Here is a 23,360-nt window from a genome sequence, read left to right on the forward strand (position 1 = left end):
TCCTTGACTCCCAGCTCCCTGAGGCTCTCATGTCTCCTGGGCTTTGTTTCCTTTGCGGTCAGGCTTCTTGGAAAAGCAGTTGGAGTTCCGGGTCTCTTCTGATGGCCACTGTGGTGACCACGGTGCTCTCTCTCTCCCTGGACGTGTCTTTGGCACTTCCCAGTGTTGACAGCTCGCTTTTTAATAACTGGATTCTTCTGACTCCTGTGACACAGTTGTCCTCCAGCCTTCGTCTTTGCTGTCTCATTTGTGACCTCCTTTTTCTTAAATGCTCGTGTTTTTGAGATTCTGATTTGGTTTCAATTTTATCTCACTCTGAACTTGTCTTGTTCAGTCTTCCTTGTTTTGAGGGCTTCTCTGTCTCCTCCATGCTCTTTTCACACATTGCTATACACCCAAATCTGTGTTGAGTTCAGAGTTAAAATCAGCTTTGGGTGATTCCTCAGTGGTCCAGTGGTTAAGACTGTGCTTTGACTGCAGGGGGCATGGGTTTGATCCTAGGTTGGGAAGTTCCTCATGTCGCCAGTGGAGGCGGGATCCGCTTTGGAGTCCATACTGATGGGGTTCATGCATGCTAAGTTGCTTCAGTCATGTCTGACTCTTTGCGACCTTATGGACTGTAGCCCACCACACTCCTCTGTCCATGGAATTCTCCAGGCAAGAATGCTGGAGTGGGTCGCCATGTTCCCCTCCAGGAGATCTCCCCAACCCAGGGGTCGAGCCTGTGCCTCTTTTCTGTCTCCTCCGTTGGCAGGTGGGTTCTTTACCACATACTGATTACTTCTTGATTATCCTGGATTTGAATGTTGCTCAGGTGGCTCCCTGGAGAAGGCAATGGCACCCCACTCCAGTCCTCTTGCCTGGAAAATCCCACGGATGGAGGAGCCTGGTAGGCTGCAGTCCATGGGGTCGTGAAGAGTCGGACACGACTGAGTGACTTCACTTTCACTTTTCACTTTCATGCATTGGAGAAGGAAATGGCAACCCACTCCAGTGTTCTTGCCTGGAGAATCCCAGGGACGGGGGACCCTGATGGGCTGCCGTCTATGGGGTCGCACAGAGTCGGACACGACTGAAGCGACTTAGCAGCAGCAGCAGCAGGTGGCTCCCTTGGAGAAGGCAATGGCACCCCACTCCAGTCCTCTTGCGTGGCAAATCCCATGGATGGAGGAGCCTGGTAGGTGGCAGTCCATGGGGTCGTGAAGAGTCGGACACGACTGAGTGACTTCACTTTCACTTTTCACTTTCATGCATTGGAGAAGGAAATGGCAACCCACTCCAGTATTCTTACGTGGAGAATCCCAGGGACGGGGAGCCTGGCGGGCTGCAGTCCATGGGGTCACAATGAGTAGGCCTCGACTCAGCACACATGAACAGACATCTCAAACTCTGCATATTCTGAACTGTGCTTTTTATGTGCACGCCTACTCCTTTTCCTATGTTGTTAATTTCTTTTTTGTGGCATCTTGATTACTCATTCCAGAAATGCTGTGCACATCTAATAATTAAAGTTTATATTTTTGCATCCCAGAGATAACTTTTGAATCTCTCCTGTTAAATGCAGCTCAGTTTCTCAATTCATTTGTTTTAATTCATTCAGCTATATAAGAAAGAGTTGAGTTTCTACTATATGTGATGCACATTGAATAAGTGTTGGAACTACAGTTTTGAGTAAAAGAATCTTTATTTTTATGAGGTGATGGTCATGGGAGCGGTAGAAGCTAATCAGATCATCAGAAGACAGATTAGCTTTGATGAGTCTGGTGCTGTGAGAACGTGGCATAGGGGTCTTTGATGTGGTCGAGGAAGGCTGCTACAGGTTGACTAAGATTCCAAGAATGAGTGGAAGTTATCTGGGTGAAGAGGAAAGGAGCACACTCCTGGAGTGGCAGGTGCAAGGGTTCTGAGGCAGGAGGGTGTGGTGTTCGACGTGTTAAATAACCTCTCCTGTGTTTACAAGGCTGCGGGGTCAGTACCCCAGTCGCTGGGTCAGCCAGGATGCATGGGTGTTGGCTTAGTAGTTCTGTTTTTATCGTGACCCACTGTTGATCTTCAGTGGGGAGAAGATAGAGGTGTGGAGGTAGTGGGCTGACACCGCGTTTGTGTTGACAGGAGTGTTGTAATCTGGTCATAGCGTGGACTTGTGTTGGAGGGAGCGAGAGATGACCCACGCTGTGGCTGCCGTCCATGCAGGTGCTGACTGCTGGAAGGGCAGTGGTGGGGATGGTGAGACGTTTGAGGGGGGTCTCTTGGGTGTGTGCACGGCGGGAGAGTGTCCGGACAGTGCTGTGGTCTCTGGCTGCACAGCTGGAGAGGGGAGCTGGCAGATGCTGGCAGAATTCAGGGGCCTGGGAGAGCACCTGCGGGAAGGTCCTGACCTCCTCAGATAGGGTAGCTGCATTTAGGTCCTCCAGCTGGACTTGAGGAGGGAACCCATGGGCATTTGGGGTCCACGTGCCTGACTCGGGAGGGATCTGGATTTGGCTCGTTTCTTTGCTTCAGGTGATTCTCTTTCCTCTACCGGTTAGCAGGCTGGTCCCTTTCTCCTTGTGTCCCACTTCCTCCAGCCTGTCGTCCTCAGGGATGCTGAAAGAACTACCCTGTGAAAAGTGCACACCGGATCCCATTGCTTCCGTGGTTGAAGAACCTGCAGCATTTTCCTGTTACGCACTTACTGGAGCCCAGATCCGCGCCTGCCTCTTCAGTTCACCTCTGCTGTAGCTTTGCTTGCATGCAGCGGTTTCTCCAGACGCTGTCAGTGCTGCAGGCCTTTGCATGCTCTTTTCCGAATGTCGTCCCGTCCTGGCCGGAGGGCTGTCTCCCCTGCAGGAGCCCTACCTATGGTGCCATCTCTGGCTCTCCAGGACCCGGGCCACTGCCGTTTTCTTGACCCTGTCCTCGGTGCTGCTCACTGGCAATTACCGCACTCACCACATGGCACAGTACTGATGTTTACATACTTTTCTCTCACAAGCTGTTTGTGAAGCGCTTGAGGATATGCCCATTTATTTTTATATCCATGATAACAAGATCTGGCCTGGGGTGATTGCCCAGTCAGTGTTGATCGCGTTAATAAGACTCAGACCATCTCTCTGTCCTCTAATTGTCATGGTTTTGGCCTTGTGTCTTTCAGTAGATGCTTCGTCTTGCCTTTGCAGGTAGTGTTTTCAGAGCTTTTTAGTTCCAGAAGAGGGTATTTTGTTAAGAGCTGACTACTGTGCTTCGCTTTTTTCATTTGTGAAGTGAGAAGCAGGGGTGGGTGATTTCTCGGTGATGGTCTGGCTGTAAAGGTTTGTGAATGCATGGGATGGTTGAGTGCAAAACGGAAACACAATTCTTCTATGAAATGGAAGAACATAAGAATTGGGAGACCTTGATTAGGTTCTTCTGAGTTTGGTATTTTGTGATTGTTAGTATTGGTAATTTTGTTCTTGTTTTCTATATTGTAATAGTTACCTGTTACTTTTCCTTTCAATAAAATGTTCCTTAACCATGTGGAGACGGGCTGTGAGGCGAGTCTTGTAGCAAGGACCCCTTTATCATTGCTTTCAGAGGCGCTTGCTAACTCTTTTTCTTGTTGCTTCTGTTATCTTTACTGACCCTGCAGTGAACTCCTGTCTTTCAGAGGATATAGTAGTTAATATAGCATGGATCGTGCTTTCCTTAATAAAAAATTGGTTTAAAAGAAAATAATATTTGCCAGTTTATTAAACTTTACAGACCACAAAATGTAATATTGTGTGACCACTAAAGAAAATTTCTTGATTAAGAAAAATTAAATGTAAAGGGGAGGGTTAGTTATTTTTGCAAATGCTTGTTTACTGGGTTTATTATGCTTAAAATATGACACAAATTACTCTAAAATTCCTTATGAAAACTTTAAAAACATTCATAAAAAACTTTGTATAACTTAATGAACCTCTATACTCTTAATAGCTTCATATAATAGTAAGTTTAATGATTATTAGTATTTTACTGTTTTGGGGAGAGTAGGAGTACTGCAGTATTTTAAACAAATTCTGGCTATCATAACATCTCAAGCCTGAGTATTTGAGCTTACATTTCTAATAAAAAAGGTTTTTTCTTTACATAATCATGACACCATTGTCACTTCATAAAACCAAAAGTAATTTTTCAGTAATCTGATGTCTGGTCTGTTGAAATCTTGCCATAGTGCTGATTTTTGGTTGCTGGGTGTCAGGTCGTCCTAATCTTTGGCAGTGCCTCGTTCACCTGCTTTGTATCACACCGTTCACTTGTTGAAAAGACCCCGTCGGTGTCCAGTGGAGTGCCCCAGACTTGTGATATTTCTGGTATGTATTTCCTGTAAGTTTGGAGTTGGATTTAAGGGCTTAAAGATTCAGGTTTCAGGTTTTTTTTTGGTACAGATACTTCATAGATAGAATTGTGTCACATCAGGTGATAATGGCTGCTTGTCCCCCTTCTAGTGATGTTAAGTTGATTGGTGATGACAGCCTTATCCCACCCGTGAGAAGTTGCATAAATATGAGTGCATTTATGGTAATATGTGTGAGGAAAAAGATCAGAAAGAAAAGGATGTCAGCAGTCCTTAGGTCTACTTTAGGATGCTTTTGTTTTTACTTTTCTGTATTTTTCAAGATTTCTGCATGAACATTCAATGCTCTTCATAGTAAGAGAAAAAATTATTTTGTTATTAGACTTGATACTTTGGGAGATTATATCAAAAGTTTCAATTGTCCTACAATGAGGTGCCTATGTAAGGTCAGTAGAAAACAAATCTGTAACCATCCAGTAACAGTTAAAATTAAGGCATATGAAGAGAAGTAGAAAACCATGTTTGTTTGAAAGTGGATCTAATTTATAAATTATAACTGTCCTGTGACAGGTGACAAATTGAACTCCTACTGTCAGCATCAGTTGGTGGTCCCTGGTGAGAAGCATGGTCGATTGTCGAGGGTGTTTGTTTCTCAGAGAATCGGCCCTGCCCACAGACTGTATTTAAGAGCAGTGTGGACGCTCACAGGAGCCCTCCCTCTATGTCCAGACTACTGGACTCATTGGTCTTGTGGTGGGCATCTCCCCCAGGCTGGACCGTGTATGTATGGATGGCTGACAGTCAATGTTTTGATGTCTCCTCTTTAAAGACTTTTGAGGTCGCAGAGGGTTGGAAACAGTGGCTGCAGTGGGCCCTGTGCAAGCAGAAGCAGCTAGCTGAGAGGAAGGGGAGAGCAGATGACAGAGAGCTTGTGGATCCAGGTAGCAGTTCCTCTTGAAAGTAGCCTTTTGTGAGGCCAGCTGTACTTTATTTCCTGTGCCATAGATTGAGTAGATCTTTAGAATCAACTCTTAATGTGATTGTATTCTTCCTAGTAAAACTCCTTGCTTAAATATATTTAGACTACAAAACTTATGAGAATATGTTCAGCTTGATGACTGTGACGTTTCACTTTACACAAATAATCTCCACCAACGTCTTAAATTTTTATAGCTGCCATCTTTGATGCTGTGTTATTAATATGCTGTAGTTTGCTTAGCTGCTTTTCTCTGGCATTTGGGATGTTAACTGTGGTAGAGTTACTGCCAACATCTGGTACTGATTTCAAAATTCATGTTTAAATTAATGAGATGTTTAATTATTTGTATTTCAACTTTTAAAGGATATGATTGAATTCAGTTGCCATTTTAAAAAATAGATATGTTAAAGAATTATTAATATGCTGCTAAGTCACATCAGTCGTGTCCGACTCTGTGCTACCCCATAGACGGCAGCCCACCAGGCTCCGCCGTCCCTGGGATTCTCCACGCAAGAATGCTGGAGTGGGTTGCCATTTCCTTCTCCAGTGCATGAAAGTGAAAAGTGAAAGTGAAGTTGCTCTGTTGTGTCCGACTCTTAGTGACCCCATGGACTGCAGCCCACCAGGCTTCTCCATCCATGGGAGTTTCCAGGCAGTGTTAATATGAGAGGACTTTAAAGTACTAGTTTGCAGTATAATTTGACAGGTTTCTTATGGGCTGCATTTTGACAGCCTTTTATTTTGTAGTTATATATTTCCATATATATATTTATACACGTATATTTTGTTTTGGTGCTTGGATAATCTGACATAAATTGGAGTGACTGGTACACCTTTGAAGGGATAGAGTACCTTTGCATCACAGTGTGTGTTTTCTGTTTGTTTTCTCTGTGAACAGATTTTACTTTTATAGCTTATAGGGGAAGATGAATTCCTTGGTTTTGTTTTCTGAGTACGGTTCCCACTGCCAAACATCTCAATAACCACATCTTCCAAAGATAGCTTTTTTGTATCTTCTTAGTACCCCTACCCTGACTTTAAAAATAAAAGCTTTTATGAATAAATTAAGCTAATATGAATCCATGTTTAAAAATCCCTTCTGATTGTAAAATCAGTGCTTAATGTCGAAAATTGAGAAAGTATAGAACAGGATAAAGCAGATTCTCAATCCTACCACCTATAACACCTGTTGCTGCTGCTGCTAAGTCGCTTCAGTCGTGTCCGACTCGGTGTGACCCATAGACGGCAGCCCACCAGGCTCCCCCGTCCCTGGGATTCTCCAGGCAAGAACACTGGAGTGGGTTGCCATTTCCTTCTCCAATGCGTGAAAGTGAAGTTGCTGAGTCACGTCTGACTCTTAGGGACCCCATGGACTGCAGCCTACCAGGCTCCTCTGTCCATGCGATTTTCTAGGCAAGAGTACTGGAGTGGGGTGCCATTGCCTTCTCCGTAAAATTTATAGTATTGTTGATAATTTTTTCATAACTATTTTGCTTCTAGTCTAACAAGAGCTTTAGATTTATAAGTGGTGCTCAAAAACATTTATTTCAAGTTCTCCCCAAAGTATCCATTTCTCTTTTATTCTTTCCTATCCTGCCAACCTAGGTTTTAAAAAGTAGTCTAAACTCTTCAGATATGAAGCATTTATTTCTGTTTTAATGAAGGTGTTCACTTAAGCAGCCTCCACATTTAATGTTTAATTTTAATTGCAAGCATTAAATTTTATGTGTGTGTACATGATTTTTCTTTATAATGTTGCACAGTGGAAGAACATAAAATTTATATAAAAATGTTACAAATCAAATTGTTTCATTTCTTGGTGAATACAGTGCAGTTGTGTATTCTCTGTCACAAAGATTGTTTAGGTCAGAGTGAGCAGTCTGTGCGTCAGAAGGTCAGAAAGAGTACTCCTAAAATGTTTAGTAGCTTTATGCTGAATGTCAGTAAAGCCGTGATCATCTGAGATTGTATTATCTGCCCTGCTTCCCTGGAGTAGTAGGTGTTTTCTAATTAAGGCAGTAAAGTTGTTCCCAAATGTCATGTAGTTTTAGGACTGAGAGGAGTTTAGGAATTGGAGATGGTTTTGCCTGCTGAGCTGGAGTGGGGGTTACGCTGTGCTGGAGAAGTGACACGATTTGCTCAAGGGCACCCCCCGCCCCCGCCGCCCCGCCTCCCACAGGGAGGATGAGAGTCAGTGCTTTGACTGCATGGTGCCCATGCTTCTTCACTGGCAGGTGATGGGTGAGTACTTGACTGTGTGCTCAGAACACTGCTAAGTTAGCTGAAAGAGCTGCCAGGTAAAGAAAGGACATGGTTCCTGCCTGCTGGTCACTTGTAACCCTGACTCCAAGCCCCTAGAAATGACCACACACTACTACCTTAAGTGGATTTTGGAGATTTTTCATGATGAATTCTGAAATTTTTTTGCTGATTATGTAATATGGATAAACGAGGGCAGTGAAACAGTTTAAGCAATCAAAGATATAGTTCAAATCAAAGAAATAGTTCAGTTCAGTCACTCAATTGTGTCCGACTCTTTGTGACCCCATGGACTGCAGCACGCCAGGCCTCCCTGTCCATCACCAACTCCTGGAGCTTACTCAAACTCATGTCCATTGAGTCGGTGATTCTATCCAACCATCTCATCCTCTGTTGTCCCCTTCTGCTCCTGCCTTCGGTCTTTCCCAGCATCAGGGTCTTTTCCAGTGAGTCAGTTCTTCCCATCAGGTGGCCAAAGTATTGGAGTTTTAGCTTCAGCATCAGTCCTTCAGTGAATATTCAGGACTAATTTCCTTTGGGATTGTCTGGTTGGATCTCCTTGCAATCCAGGGGACTCTCAAGAGTCTTCTCCAACACCACAGTTCATAAATTCTTCAGCCCTCAGCTCTCTTTATAGTCCAACTCATATGCATACATGACTGCTGGAAAAACCGTAGCTTTGCCTAGACGGACCTTTGTTGGCAAAGTAATGTCTCTGCTTTTTAATATGCTGTTTAGGTTGGTCATAGCTTTTCTTCCAAGGAGCAAGGGTCTTTTAATTTCATGGCTGCAGTCACCATCTGCAGTGATTTTGGAGCCCAAGAAAATAAAGTCTGTCACTGTTTCCATTGTTTCCCCATCTATTTGCCATGAAGTGATGGGACCGGATGCCATGATCTTAGTTTTCTGAATGTTGAGTTTTAAGCCAACTTTTTCACTCTTCTCTTTCACTTTCATCAAGAGGCTCTTCAGTTCTTCACTTTCTGCCATAAGGGTGGTGTATTTAAATCAAATAGTGAAGTTTGGCTTTTGTATTAATCTTGCGTCCATACTTTTGTAGTAATGAAACCTTATAAAAAGGTATGTTTAATATTTTAATAACTATAAACCATCTTGAATTGATTCATTTTGTTTCCTGAAGTAGTCCTCTGTTTGTTTTTACACTAATGCTTCTATGATGACATTTATTTAGTACCTGCTGTGCCAGGGATTGTCCTAGCAGCTGGGGGCAAGCTGCACGTGAGACCAGTCTTCACAGAGCTCACATTCTCTCAGGTCTGAGATTTCAGTATGTTTTGGGGAAAATGGAGTAAAGGTAAATAAAATTAGGTAGCTTTATGTTTTAGGGCATTCTATGGTATAAAAGAGAAAAACTGTTTTCTTGGTGGAAACATTTCTGGAAATGTTTTTCCTGTGGAACCAAGGGAAATACAGTAACCATTAAAAATCTTTTTCCTGTATTACTGATTTGACTGCAGTTTCATGCCTTAATGCTGCAGAAGTCAGCCTAGAATGGCTTATGAATTAGGAAATAAATACAGCCAGGTAGTTCACATAGAATATATAGAGAATTTATGAGAATTCAGGCCCTGGAGACAAACCTGCTTTGACTTCCCACTTGCACGGTTCTGTGCTTGTCTGACCTTGGACAAGTGTTCTTATACTGAGTCACAGTTGACTCATCTGTAAAATGAGAATAATAAGTAATAAAAGTGTCAGCCTCATGGCTTGTTATTAGGGTTAGATGACATAATTCATGCAGAGTTCTTGATACTTGGTGGGCGTCCAGTAAAGGCTCGATTGTGAAAGCTGCTGTGACCCCTTCAGGACGTTGAGTCTGCTTCGGCGCTGTGGGTGCTGTGGAAGGCATGGGACCCCTGGGTTTAGGGACCAGGGTGAGTGATGGTCAGGGCAGCACTACAGGCAGCGTCTTCATAGCTGTGTTGGTTTCCTTTGCCCTTCATTCCACGGGGTGACACACACGGCTTCAGTGTAGGCGGGTGCTGCCCACGTGGTGGCTTTGTGTCATAGCTGGGAAACTTTGAGCCTAGGGCCCTGAATCTTTCATGATGGGCTGCACAGAAACCTGCCTGACCTTTTTCCAGAGGAAGACCTGAATTTTATCACGCTGGATGGTAGAGAAGCCTGCTCTCTCCAGGAGGAGGTACTTACTGTCTTCCAGGGCTGTTGTCTCTGCTGTACATACATCCTTGGAAAGACTGTGTGAAAGCCCCCAGGGCCTGCACTGGCCAAGCTGCAGAAATACCAGGACCCATGGAGACTGGTCTGTCAGCAGGCCTCTGAGTTCCTGGTCTAAAGGATGCCACAGCCTTCGCAGGGTACCATTCTTGCACACAGCTGTTTATTCTGGAGCCGCATCCCAGAGACCTTTTCTATTTCTGTAATGCTTCATGCTGTATTCAGGACCACGAATCCTGAAATAACATTTGATTCTCTTCTCAGTAAGCAGATACTGTTGAACTCAAGTTGGTCTACATGATGAGGTGTTCAGGAGTTTTCAGAACCTTGGAATGCAGGAAGATAAGGTGGATGGACACAGATGGCTAGGTAGGTTGCTAGGTCTTACAGTAACAGCAGGTGTCAGTTGTAGAGTCTAGGTTACGCATATAGGACATTCACAGTTGAGTTATTTTGATTTTTCTGAAATTCTTCAGAACGCTGGGAGAAAAGGCAACTATTCTCTCTCCTCCCCCCGCCCCCCCCCCCCAGTCAGTTTTCTTTGTAACTAAACAAAGCCTGGCATTTAAAGAAAACTTTTAACAGCAATTTACATCAAAATATGGACAGATGATAACCATTTTAAAGATTGTTTAGTCAGAGTGGTTCTGCTTTTAGTTGTTTTTAGCTTAATTGGGTTCCTTTTAAGATTGGATGGTTTGGAGAACTATTTAAAAGGAAATCATTGCTCTAAATTTTAGATAGCCAGTGTTTCGTGCCTGGAATACATTTTTATGTAAAGGAGTCAGGCCGGTCTCCCTATGGACAGCCTTCCAGGTGAGTGGCCCTAAGCTTTTCCTACATTTCTGAAGTCTGAGGGTACAGGTTTTTCCAGGCTTTTTAACACTGAGCCCACATTGAAGTATGTTACATTTCTGTCAGTTTGGGGCTGAGGCTAGGGTGCTGGTTTACAGGGAATGGTAACTGGTAGAGTTAGGGCGGAGTACCTGGTAACCCCAAGTGGCCTGGCTGCTTGAGAGGGGAGGAGAGAAGGGCAGCCTGTGTGGTGAAAAGGTAGACTTTTAATAAAATTAATTTTTGTTTAGTTTCTTTTCAGTAAGAGAGTTTAAATGTAATCTGTATTGTGTGGAATTTTGTTTTATGTGGAATATTTTTATGTGTAAACAGTGAAATTTCATCTCTCAAGTAGGGAATACCAGATGGTATCTGTGGTTGGTGATTAGTTTACTACCAAGTAATCTTAAATGGACTGTTGTAGTAATTGTGTTTCTAAATGTTAAACTAAGCATTTATGTTGGACACATGGCTGGATTTCTCTCAATTATAGGGATTGTTTTAGAAATCCTCAAAACATGGGTGTTTATTTCCTATGTAGTTTGCTTCAAATGTTTCACTTTTTCATCAGAAGTGCTTTTCACAGGTTTTTTTCAGTTTTTTTTTAAGGTTATACCAAGAGTCATCTTTTCTTAAAAAAAAAAATGTACTGTTTTTCATAAAAGAAAAACCATGTGCAGTTGATAGAATTATCAGAGAGTCAGGAGCTGTGCAGTCACGGCCCAGGCTCAGAAATGGAACTCGGCTTCAGCAGAGCCCTCCTCCTCTCCCTGCACAGCTAACTACTCTTTTTTACGGTGATCATTTGCATGTTTTTCTTAACAGTTTAAACACCTAAGCACTGGGTGTTTAAAACACAGGGTATTATTAGTAAAGCTGGAGAGTGTTGATAGAATGCAGTAGTTTTTAACCTTATTTGACACAGTATCCCATTTTAACATTTTATATTTTGTAGTGCCCAGTATTGTATTCTGAGATGAAATTCATGTATGAATTACAACTACCAATGTACATAGTGAAAATCTTAATATATGCCCTAACTATAGCATACAGGAGAAGAAACTGGACTTGTAATAAAATAGGCATTTCGATGTGTAAGTGTTGGGTATGACTGTACTGGAAGACTAGTAGATCTATCCTATGTAGACTGTACTAGATGTAGTGTATCTGTATATAGATAAATAGATAGTACAGTATCTATATAGACTGTACTGGAAGACTAATGAAGTAGCCGGATGCCTGTGACCTCCCTCAACAAGTGAGCTTCGGTTTAAGGGAAGTGAGGGCAAGAGTTGTCTGGTGGAGGCTGACTGGTTTTCTCTAACGTCTTGAAATCAGGGCGAGAGAATCTTTATGCATGTGGGTGCACTCACATGACAGTCACCCACACACGTGTGCTGACTGCCCCAGACGTGTTGCAGGATTCACATGTCCTGAGTGGCATTGCTGTTGGTAGAATAATTTTCTGTATTGGTGAACTCACATTTTAGATTTTTGGAGAAAGAGAAAGAGAACAGAGTTTTTGCAATAGATGTATTTCTGGAAAAGAGTTTTTTTTTTTTTTTTTTTTTTTTAGCAGTGTGGCTGTCTGGAGGGGTGTGTGAAGGTTTGGTGGGCCCTTGACTGCACGGGTCTGCCTGGGCGTCACAGAACACTGCCGTCCTGTTCCTTCCCCCGGCAGCAGCACCTCCACTCCTCACGTCAGACAGAATACCTGCATTTAATTTTGTGAGATTCTCAGAGTTTCTGTGACCCACGAAGTGTAACAGATATCTCTACCTGAACCTGCTTCTAGCTATAAAAATGGTTCTTATGCTTGTGGTCATTAGTACTTGGTGATTTTGCATTTTAACCTGGAAAATGGCTTTGGACTCTGAACTGTCTGCTGGAAGCAAGCCTTATTGAGAGACTTGGTTAGAGGGACAAAGTGGTGCAGAAAACCTCAAATTCATTTGTTAGGTGGGTATATTACAGGTAATTTTACATTTTACTGAGAAGGTTAATCTATTCAGTTAAGAATTTGGTTTTAGTGAAATTTTTTTCTTTTGACATATTATTTTCATCTTTTAGATAGTTTGCATTTTCATGTCTAGAAAGATCACAATTTGTTAATGTAAGATTTATATTCCCTGATGTGCAATCTAAAATGTGAGTAGTGTTTCAGAATTCATGTTGATGAAATTTGACACATGGTCATTTAAAAAATCAGTTTAACATGTATACTATCATGTATGAAATGAGTCGCCAGTCCAGGTTTGATGCACGATACTGGATGCTTGGGGCTGGTGCAGCGGGATGACCCAGAGGGATGGTATGGGGAGGGAGGAGGGAGGAGGGTTCAGGATGGGGAACACATGTATACCTGCGGTGGATTCATTTCGATATTTGGCAAAACCAATACAATATTGTAAAGTTTAAAAATAAAATTAAAATAATAAATAAAAGCCAAACAAAAGAAAAAAATATTTATATTAATAAAATGAATAATAGTGAAAAAAAATCAGTTTAAAAAAAGTTATTTTACCTTATTTTGAATAGTTCGCACTTTTCCTCTAAAATTGGGGAGATTTTAGAAATTGAATTTAAAATGACAAGGTTACATAATTATGTTATGAAAATACAGGATTGTTCTAAATTAAGATTCGTAAAATGTTAGCTGTTTTACTAAGAAACTTCTGAAAACAAACTTTTAAAAATTATACTTAGCGCTAATGTTAAAATCCTAGTTGAAATAATAACATAAAAATGGACACGTTCTCAGTTACCTGTAGTAACTTGTGGATTTTGAGAATGTTAGGAAATGGGATCTGTCTCTCTAAGATTCATAGTTTTACCAGTGGATTCACGTGGCAGAATGCAGCTGGGGGCTTCCCCTTACTCCCGGGGTGGGGGTGTGGGGATGGGGTGTCAGCTGCTTGTCAAAACGTGCAAGCAGTAGTAATGCTGGGAGGAGCAGCAAGGATGTGAGATAATGTGCAGATACAGTGAGTGACTCGACCATGAAATGAAAGCGAGCTGTCCAAGAGATTGTAGTTCTCGTGTAGATTGTATATATTTAAAAAAAAAAAAAAAAAAAAAGCCTACTTGTTGATTTAAATACCTGTTTCATGTTAAAATTTTTTCTATAACTGGTTTTCTGCCTTTGTGTTTTCTTCTAATGTTCTCTTATTTCTAGCTCCTCCCTCTCATCCCAGTTCCAAATCTTTGTTAGAAAATATCTTATAACTCAAAAAACTTTTAAGCACAGATTAGAATTAATTTATTTCCTTGGACTTGAAGTAAGTGCTTTTTCCTGGCCTTTGATTTGAAGTCTCTCTTTTCCTCTCCTCTTATCAGTTTGGTCTGCTTTCCACCCCGCCCTCCTTACACTGTCCTTCATTTTTGTGTGTTCCCTTCAAGCCTTTGTCTTAGGTAACTTCCCCCTACTCAGCAAAGTGGGAAACTTGTTCGGCAGAGTTGGGGAATTTTCTCAGTCTGGGATCCTTACTAGAAACATTTTAAAGCATACTAGAAATATTTTACAGTTTTAAAAGACATGTTTATTCAGGTTTATTTAATTTCAGCCTTGAAATTTGATTTCAGCCTTCTAAAGGGTTTTTTTTTTTTTCCGTTTAGAAACCACTTAAAATTGCTTTTGGGTTAGTGAGAAGTGTGTGGTTGTTGCTTCTCATGGGGACATATTTTTTAAGTTCCATCTTCTGCCTCCAAATTAACCAGTATTCAATTTATTGTCTAAATCTGCATAAAATGTCTTTAGGCTTTTGTTGAACTGAGAACTGTACTGTTTCTCTGCACCCCACTCTTCCCCTTTTTTAAAAACAAAAAATGGTCTTAGATTTACTTAATTCAGGCAGGACTGCATCACCGTTTGGTTTCTTTGTTTTGCAATTTTATGTTTGGGTGTTGAACCAAAGTTTAAAAAACCTTTGTATGTAGAGCATTTGACACAGTTATCTTAGTAAGCATGTGATGAACATGAGTGAAAGGAGCGAGTGAGGGGATCAAAGCTGATGGAGGTGGGGCGGGACCACCTGTCTCTGGGCCTGCTGGCTTTAGGTGGAGAGACTTTGCCCTTCGCTCGGTCAGGTAAGTCTGAAGACGGGCTCTGGTTTGCAGGGCACTGGAGAACTGATCTTTTCAGTAATGTGGTAAGCATGTACTGGGAGAATACAGTTTGGGGCTTATTTCGTAAGTTGTGAAACTTTCAGAACACATTTTACTTGATGGAAACAAGAAAAGTTTGAGTAGGGATTTTATGGGTGGGTTAGCAATGAAGGAGAGAGCACGGCCCCTTTGTGAGTCCCCACCTGTACGTGAACTTCATAAAGTCGAGGTTTTGTTTGTCCAGTTTTGAATTTTGTTTTTGTGTGGGTGTGAATCCAATTACATTTCCCCCCTTGTTTTTGTTTTTTAAATCTTACAGGCCCCTTCACAGATGTAGTCACTACAAACCTTAAGTTGCGAAATCCTTCAGATCGAAAAGTGTGTTTCAAAGTGAAGACGACAGCGCCTCGTCGGTACTGTGTGCGGCCCAACAGTGGGATCATTGATCCCGGGTTGACTGTGACCGTTTCAGGTAGCAAATGTTCATGCTGTCCTCCCTGTGTGCAGACTGCTGCAGAAACAGTTTCCCCCTTCTCTTGGGGTGGAGTGGGGGTGTGTTTGGGGGTGGGGTGGGCTGAAAGCAGTTACTGTCAGTCTAAAATGTTACGTTGTTCTTTATTTCTGCAGCTTACTACCACCACATCCTTTGCCCTTATTATTTGGTCTTTGAAATTTTGTATCAGTTTTGACTTTTCTCATCTCCCATAGATCACTAGCTGTTACGCTTTACATGCAGCTATTGAGGGATTATTCTCAGTCTTGCTTAAGAATGTACAGTGTATATCTTTGGCCAGTAACTTACAGTAGTTGATGAGGCTTCTGTCTTTACTGTGAATGCCATGTCAGTTTTGTGGCCCTTCTGTGTTTATTTGAAGTCCGGGGCGCGTGGTGGCTCCTTCCTCACGGATTGCTTGCTCCTGCCGTGGAGCACAGTCAGTGCCCCCAGACTGCTCCTTCTTCCCTCATGACACTGTCTCACAGTGGAGGCAGGAAGGTAGTCAAGGGTACAGGTTACTTAATGGCAGCGCCTCTCAGGCCCCACACTAAGACAAGTTACTCCCGTTTTCCGGCCGTGGTTCTCACCTTTGTGAAGGCCTGTCATAGCAGCACGGGCTTCTCCAGAGTAGAGTCTCTGTGGATATAGCCCAGACGTGTGTGTGTCAAAGCACACAGAGTATCCTGGGTGATCCTGACAGGTGTGACTAAGACAGCACACAGTTCTGTATCGGTGTTCCAGTTTGCAGGCCCACAGAGCCGGCTGGGGTCTGGCTCCTTGAGACGTTGTGCAGTGGAACCTGATGCGCGGCAGTTGAGGCCAGACTGCAGTCAGGGTTTGTGGGGCACTGAATCCTCCCTCGGTCCCTAGCCCCGGACGCAGAGCCTGGAGGCCCTGGAGAAGGAGTTTTATGGTGTGGCAGCCGGGCAGGCTTGCTGTCGTGTCTGTCCGAGCTGTCAGTTCATGGGAAAGGTGGCGGGCAGTGAGAAGAGTGTGCAGTGGGCACGTGTGTTCTGGCAGTTGCTCTCTAAGGCCACAAGCCTGCCGCTCAATTGGAAGAAGATAAAATAATTTCTATCCACATGGTTAAAAATGGATTTTGGCGTAAGCAGCTGTACCCCAGGATTCCATGGAACTATTCAGAGTGACTTTCTTGGAGGGTTCTAATTCATGGAGCTTTTCCGGTATTAGTGTTTTTTAAGAATGTGCATATATTTCTCAAAGCACTTTCTCCCACAATAAGCCCCACCTTGTATTGAGCATCTGAGTTACTAGGACCTCCAGACACACTGGTTCCTGTGTTCACATGCATCCTTGACACCTTTCCTCCACTTGGAGCTTGGCACTCCAGCTTAGTGCAGCACCTCAGTGGGTGAGGGGTTCTCCATTCACACTTCCTCCATCAGCCCTCCTTGATTGACTGTCTGCATATTCACTTTAGCACGCACTTTTATGGATTAAGATTGTCTTTCTCTTGTTATGAGGTCTGTCAGCAAGTCACCATCACATCTTTGTTTGAATTTTTCTTTTTATTCAGTTTCTAGTGAATATCCTGGGGTGGTTGTTCAGTGAAAGGTGTTCCTGGAGATAGATTGTGCATTATCTGGATAAACGCACATTTATCTTGTGCGTTTTCTTTTTTTCATAATTTTGCTTGTTTACTCATTTATGGCTGCTGGTTCTTTGTTGCTGCATGGGTATTCTCTAGTTGTGGTGCGCAGACTTCTCATTGCAGTGGCTTCTCTTGTGCAGAGCGCCGGCTTTAGGTAGTTGGGTTCAGTAGTTGTGGTTCCTGGGCTCCAGAGCACAGGCTCAGTAGTTGTGTAGCAAGGGCTTATTAGTTGCCCTGTGGCCTGTGGGATCTCCCGGATCAAGGATTGAACCTGTGTCTCCTGCATTGGCAGGCAGATTCTTTGCCACTGAGCCACCAGGGACTCCCCCTATCTTGTGTATTTTCTACTGCTGTATATTTGGCCGTTAAAATTTTTTTTTTACCACGATGGGAGTTAAGGATCTCTCAGACGTACCTTATAAAGAAGAAGTTCTTATATAATTGCTATTTCTTGCATTTGCTTAATTTCATCTGGGTTTTTGAAAATGTTGACATCTATCTTAGAAATAATCTAAATATTAGCAGGGAAGTTAACTCCACAGTATTGTGTACATATTTTGTGGAATTGCTGATTCATTCTTTATAATCTCTTATTAGATTTATATTACATAATTTAAGCCATACAGAACCTCTAAAAAATCTCTTGTAGGCCATTGAAAACCATAAATGCTTGGGAAAAAATTTTAAATATAATTAGTAGGACAGTGGGAAAAGTTCAGAAATGATGAGGCTGTATGGTTTCCTTCTACACTTTGTTGTCTTAGACTCATTTAAACACACTGATAAACTCTTGAATAGGTGTTTATTTAAAATCTATTTTAGAAAAAGCTAGTTATATTTAAGCACTAATAAATGGTAGTGAGTTTTAAGTTACCTAGAATTTTTCCTATAAATATTCTAGTTGTCTGATTTTAAGAGCTGTTATCACTAAATACTAATGTGAAAACTAAATTTATAAGTGGTTTTAAATACAAATTTACTAGATTTTGAGTTTATAGGCATTGTAATAGTTAATGTTAGCAAAGTTTTGAAAATTTTCCAAACTTAAGTTTAGAGAGGGCAATTATAGATACTTATTTTTTAAAATAGCCATTTGTTTATTTTGTGGGTTGTTAAAGATATAGCAAATTAAAAACGTAGACAAGGTAAAAATAATTGAAAATCATAAAATTGATTCTGAATCAACTTTAATAATCCAGCGTTTCTTGCAACTTTCCTGGTTTTCTTTAAATTTTCAAATTAGTGAGTGAGTGCTGGGAACGGTCAAAGGTCAGTGATGTGTCCTTTCTTCTTCAGTAATGCTGCAGCCTTTTGACTATGACCCCAATGAGAAGAGTAAACACAAGTTTATGGTACAGACCATCTTTGCTCCACCAAACATTTCAGACATGGAAGCTGTGGTGAGTAGAGAAATTGAACAGAAATCTTTTGGGGGAATGTTGTTTAAACTTGGGTTTTGTTTAGTTCTTTATTGAGAAACCTACTTTTTAAAATTAAAAAAATCTGTGCATCTCTTCTCTATGGATGATCCTAACTCATGTCAAGAATGAAGGAATTTTGAAGTCGTATTTGTTAGAGACAGTTCAGAAGTGCATTGCTAACAGTGAAGCCTGGTCGTCTCTAGGGATGTCGGTGTGGTTTTAATGGTGGTGACAGTAGCTCTTGTAAGGTTCTGTAGAAAGTTCTGTGGCGCCTGCAAACCCCCCAGCCCGTCTCCAGGCAGCTGCACTAACCCTTTGGTTATCCCTTGAGAGGAAACCTACTTGTCACAATTGTATTTCCTCTGTCTCATTGTTTGGTTTCCTTTGTTTTTAGTGGAAAGAAGCGAAACCCGATGAATTAATGGATTCTAAATTGAGATGTGTATTTGAAATGCCCAATGAAAATGATAAATTGGTAAGTAGAAAAATTGAAGAAAATTGGAAGCTGCTCAGCTCTTACATTGAGATTTAACTTCTGCTGCTGGTTTTGGCCTTGGTGGGTGTGTGATGCATGATACAGCTGTTCTAGATTCGGTGCCTAGGCTTTTTTTAAAAACATGGTGTGGACGTGCTGTTTTCATGTTACAACATTTTGTTTGTTCAAGAGGAAAAGTACTTTTAGATACTTTTGATTAAAAGTATGATTAAAAAAGAAATAATTAAAAAAGCTGCATGATGGAGAAGAACCATCTCTTCCTACCAAAATCTTACCACTTAAACCACTTCAAGTTCTTTGTTAGAATAAGATGTGTGTATACATAAATATAATTAAGTTATAGACATAAACTAAGTTACAGACATAAACTGCTTTTTGGCAGCTATACCTGCAGCCTAGGGGTAAGATTTAATTTACATGGACAAACATTTATTCCAGATTTGGCTATTCCCAGGTATTTTGTTGACTATTGTTATTGGTCAAAATAATTCTGATTTTATCCCTTAGTAAATGATTTTTATGTTGTGTTTTGATTAGTGTGAGGCAAATAAAATTTGAGAGACAGTTTAAAAAGTAGCCTTAGAGAATGGGTTGTGGTTGCTTTCTCTGTTCCTTTTGTGAAATGCAAATTTGAATTTTTTCAGTGGTTTTTAGGAGGGGTCAGTAGATTTGTGTGCATGCGATTTAACATATAAAGTAATATGATCACATAGCATTGTTTGGCACAATTAGGTTATAATCTTACATGACTGTTGTCTTTGCTCTGGAGGCCATTTGCCCTGTTGAAAAGTAAACTTGCAGGTTAAATACATGGGCTTGATTACTGTGTTTCTCTTTTGAGGATAAGCTGAAATGAAAAAGTGCCTGAGTGGTAATTAGGTGTTGACCAAATCATTTATTGTGTTTTTAATGCCTTTTTAAGGGGATCTTAAAATATTTGCCAAAGACAGGGAATGTAAACACATGTTCTTACTGGAGAGCAAGGTTCTGGCGGTGCAGCAGCACTGGAGTTTTGACACTTCCCACATGGAGTTCATGTTCTTTTTTTGCTGAGGCTGCCAGGAGGCTAATAGCTTGCGTAGTTCTTCCCGGAACCAAGAAAGCACAGTAGCACATTGTCTGGGTTGACTTGTTTTATTTCTAGTTTTGTTGAGCTGCAGTTGACATGCTGTATAAGTTTAAGGTGTCAGCATAAAGACTAGTCTTCCATACATTGCGGAATGATTACTGCAGTAAGTTTAGTTAACATCCATTGTCTCATACAGCTACCAAAAAACACTGTTTTCCCCTGTGATCAGAACTCTTAGGATCTGCTCTCTTAAAAGGTGTTGAGTGTACCACACAGCTGTGTTAACTGTAGTCACCATGCTATATGTTACATCCCCAGTTCTTGTTTATCTGGGAGTGTGTATCTTCTGACCACCTTCATCCAGTTGCTCCTCCCCATACCCGACTCTTATAGCCACAGACCTGATCTGTTTCTGAGAGTTTGGGACTTTGTTGTTGTTTTAAGATTCCATGTATAAGTAAGCTCATCATACAGTATTTGTCTTTCTCTCACTTCACTTAGTGTAATGCCCCTAAGGTTCAGAACCATGTTGTCACAAATGGCAGGGTTTCCTTTTAATGGCTGGATAATATTCCATTGTATACACGCATTCCAGTCCGTGCGTATACACCACAGCTGCTTCATCCATTCTCTTGATGGGCACTTAGGTTGCCCCATGTCTTGTCTGTCGTAGATGCTGCTGCCGTGTGAACATGGAGCTGGAGATATCTCTTCCACACAGGCTGTCCTTCCCTTCAGATGTGTTCCAGGAGGCAGCGTTCATTGGAATAGGGCTGACTTATTTTAAAAACACATTTGGGTATTTTCTCACTTTTATGAGCTTTATGATTTTTACAGTTGTTTAATAAGCACAGAGCTATCTTTCAACTGGGCTTCTCTTATGCTCTGGATTGGAGAGCATTTGAGATTATAATCTGAAAAGGGCCGGGACCCAGGTAGTATTGGAAACCAAACCAGAGATTGAGGGAAATGACATGACTCTGATAGATGGGCCCGGCCATCTTCTGCCTTAAACAGGGAAGGAAGTAGCAGGGGCACCAGACAGAGGTGTAGCCCAGATTATCCAGCTAGAGTGGCTTTGGGTCTGCTAAAGGCTTGAACAGATACTGTGTGGTGAGCTCAGGACCCCACACCATGGAGCTAAAGCCAAAGTAGTTTGGTCCTAAAAGTTTTCCAGAGCAGGTTGTTAGTAACCTGGAGCGTGTTCAGCAATTTCAAAGTTCGCCAGAGAGTAGCTGATCCTGAGCTTGATATACTGGCTGCAGAAGGATGTGCACTTATTGAACTACTTGGACTTGCAGTATAGTTTTTACTGACCAATTAAATTATAGGGAATACTTGCTAAAGGTAATGAGTTTTTAAAAGCAATTGATTATGAAAAACTTTAAATACCTAGAAAAATGAACAGTAAGTTAACCCCAGTGAACCAGCTTGATTTTATCTCATCTCCATCACTTCCCATCTCACATACTGTTTGAAGTCACATCTCAGACATAATTAATTAATTAATTTCAATCCGTTATTGTTTCCGTATATATTGTTCAAAGCTGAGGATGTTAAGAAAAGTAGAAGAGTGAGGCCAGCACTGTCATTAGTCTTTGAAAGTTTAGTGCATCATTAACATCACGCTGCCAGGCAGAGTCACAAGTGTCAGCTGGACATTTGTAGTTTGTTTGATTTGAAATCAAACATACTACTCTTGGATGGTATGTTTCTTAAGACTCTTAAACTGTAGATTCCCTTGATTTCCTCTTGAACATTGTTTATTGAATCAGGTTTGTCCTATAGAGTTTCCTGTAGCCTGGCTTTTGTTGGTTGCATCCTTCAGATGTCATCTAACTTTTCTGCTGTTTTTGGTATTTCCCATAATCGAATCTAGAGACTGGATTAAATTGAGGCTTATTTTTTGCTGGTGAGGGAGAGGGCAGGACTGCTGTATAGATGATTATCTGTTCTTTCAGGGAGGCACATAGTGTCTTTTTTGTTTTGAAGCTAGCAGCTGTTGGTGTGTAGACAGTGGTTCCCAGCCAGGGGACATTTGTCCATGTCTGGAGGCGTTTTTGGTTGTCACAGCCATTGGGGTGGCGGGGGGGTGGGGTGTGGGTAGAGGCCAGGAACACTGCTCACAGGACCGTTCCCAGAGCAAATATTTTCTAGCCCTAAACGTCAGTAAAGTTGCAAGTGAGAAGGCGTGGTGTAGGTCCATTAATTCACTGAAGGTTGGGTAGTGGTGGCTCAGTCACTCCGGCCTCATTGTGTTAGAAGTACACGGCGCTCACCTGATACTTGCTGGTACAGTCAGGGGCGGAGTTCTGAGTCTTTCTCTTAGGTTAGATGCCTCCACTCACTTGTGTCCTTCTGATGATATGTTCCATTAGCTTTGCCACCTCCTTCCTTTTCTCCTCTTTGCTATATGTTCTGTGGACTCTCGGACTTAAACTCATTTGTGTTTCAGCCCCTTAGAGGTTCCATGTTGGTACCAGCTGTTCTGTAAAATACTCGTTTGGAAACTGTTCCTGCTTAAACTCATTCTTGTGGTGCTGCTAACCTGCAGGTTCTACAAGAAACCCCTGTGACACAGGGATCACTGAAGTGGGTGCAGCCTGCCCCAGACCTGCCATCTGAATTGTTGATTAGTGACTTCCTGTTGAGGTGTCAGCTTTTCGTTGTGTCAAAATCTTTATAGAAAATGTGAAGCATCAAAGTAACCAAACCTGGAATGTTTATAATATAAAACATACAAAGTTTTTGTGTATTTGTTATAATGGTTAAGGATGAAACCTTATATATATGTATGGATACACACACGTGCGTGTAAAAATACATTTGAAACACCTCTTTTCTAATGCTTTATTCATCTAAAGCATGATGAGACCCTGTTGGTAAGACCCTAATGAAATCTTGCCACTTCCAGTTCAGTGTTAACTACAGACGATGTTAATGAAACTGCTCTAAGATCATAGTGTCTTTGACATACTACTTTCTTTCTAACAGCCATAGGTACAGTTATGAAATTACTTCATACCCCATTTCTGTATATGTGTCTTCACTTTAGTAAGAACTTTGTTTATTAGGGAATTAGGGCATCATTGAGTCGTGTTTTGCATAGATAAAGTTTGTCAGTTTACTACAGATAAATCAGTTAGGTGCCATATGAAGTTGAATGCTGTCTACACAAATTGATTAAAGAGGACACTCCCTTGTTCAAGGAAAACACACTTGTAAACAGTTAGTAGCATGTATTTTTAGAAGTGAAGTACAAAACATTTTTTAGTATGTAGTAGGATTATTGTGTAGTAAATTCCTATGGTGACATGGTTTCACCTCTTATTTGTTTAGTTTGTTCATTTATATATTTTTAAAAGTGTTAATTTCAGCAAAATTCAATTTAGTCTTGACCAAGTTGCTGGTGACAGCCTGTGGTTTAATACACAGCTCCGTCCAGATGGCACTCGCCTTGTGTTCGGCGCTTAGTGTGTGGACCTGAAGAGAAGCCCATGCCAGTTAGCGGCCCCTTCCACATTCACTCTCAAGAGTTGCCCATCTGCATTTAGGACCTTTAGTAATCCATTTAGAAAGCTTTAGTTAATATCC

At 41.6% G+C, this 23,360-nt stretch overlaps 1 protein-coding gene across 2 annotated transcripts in view; it reads left to right on the forward strand.

The window, feature by feature from the left end:
• VAPA (VAMP associated protein A) overlaps positions 1 to 23,360 on the forward strand; it is a 35,975-nt gene that overhangs the window by 4,079 nt on the left and 8,536 nt on the right. For both annotated transcript variants that reach the window (XM_055559608.1, XM_055559607.1), the window contains exons 2-4: positions 14,992 to 15,144; positions 18,077 to 18,180; positions 18,596 to 18,676. In XM_055559608.1, the coding sequence (XP_055415583.1) occupies positions 14,992 to 15,144; positions 18,077 to 18,180; positions 18,596 to 18,676 (338 nt within the window). The remainder of the gene's footprint in view (positions 1 to 14,991; positions 15,145 to 18,076; positions 18,181 to 18,595; positions 18,677 to 23,360) is intronic.

The sequence above is a fragment of the Bubalus kerabau genome, chromosome 21 (genome assembly GCF_029407905.1).
Source record: "Bubalus kerabau isolate K-KA32 ecotype Philippines breed swamp buffalo chromosome 21, PCC_UOA_SB_1v2, whole genome shotgun sequence".
NCBI classification, from domain to species: domain Eukaryota; kingdom Metazoa; phylum Chordata; class Mammalia; order Artiodactyla; family Bovidae; genus Bubalus; species Bubalus kerabau.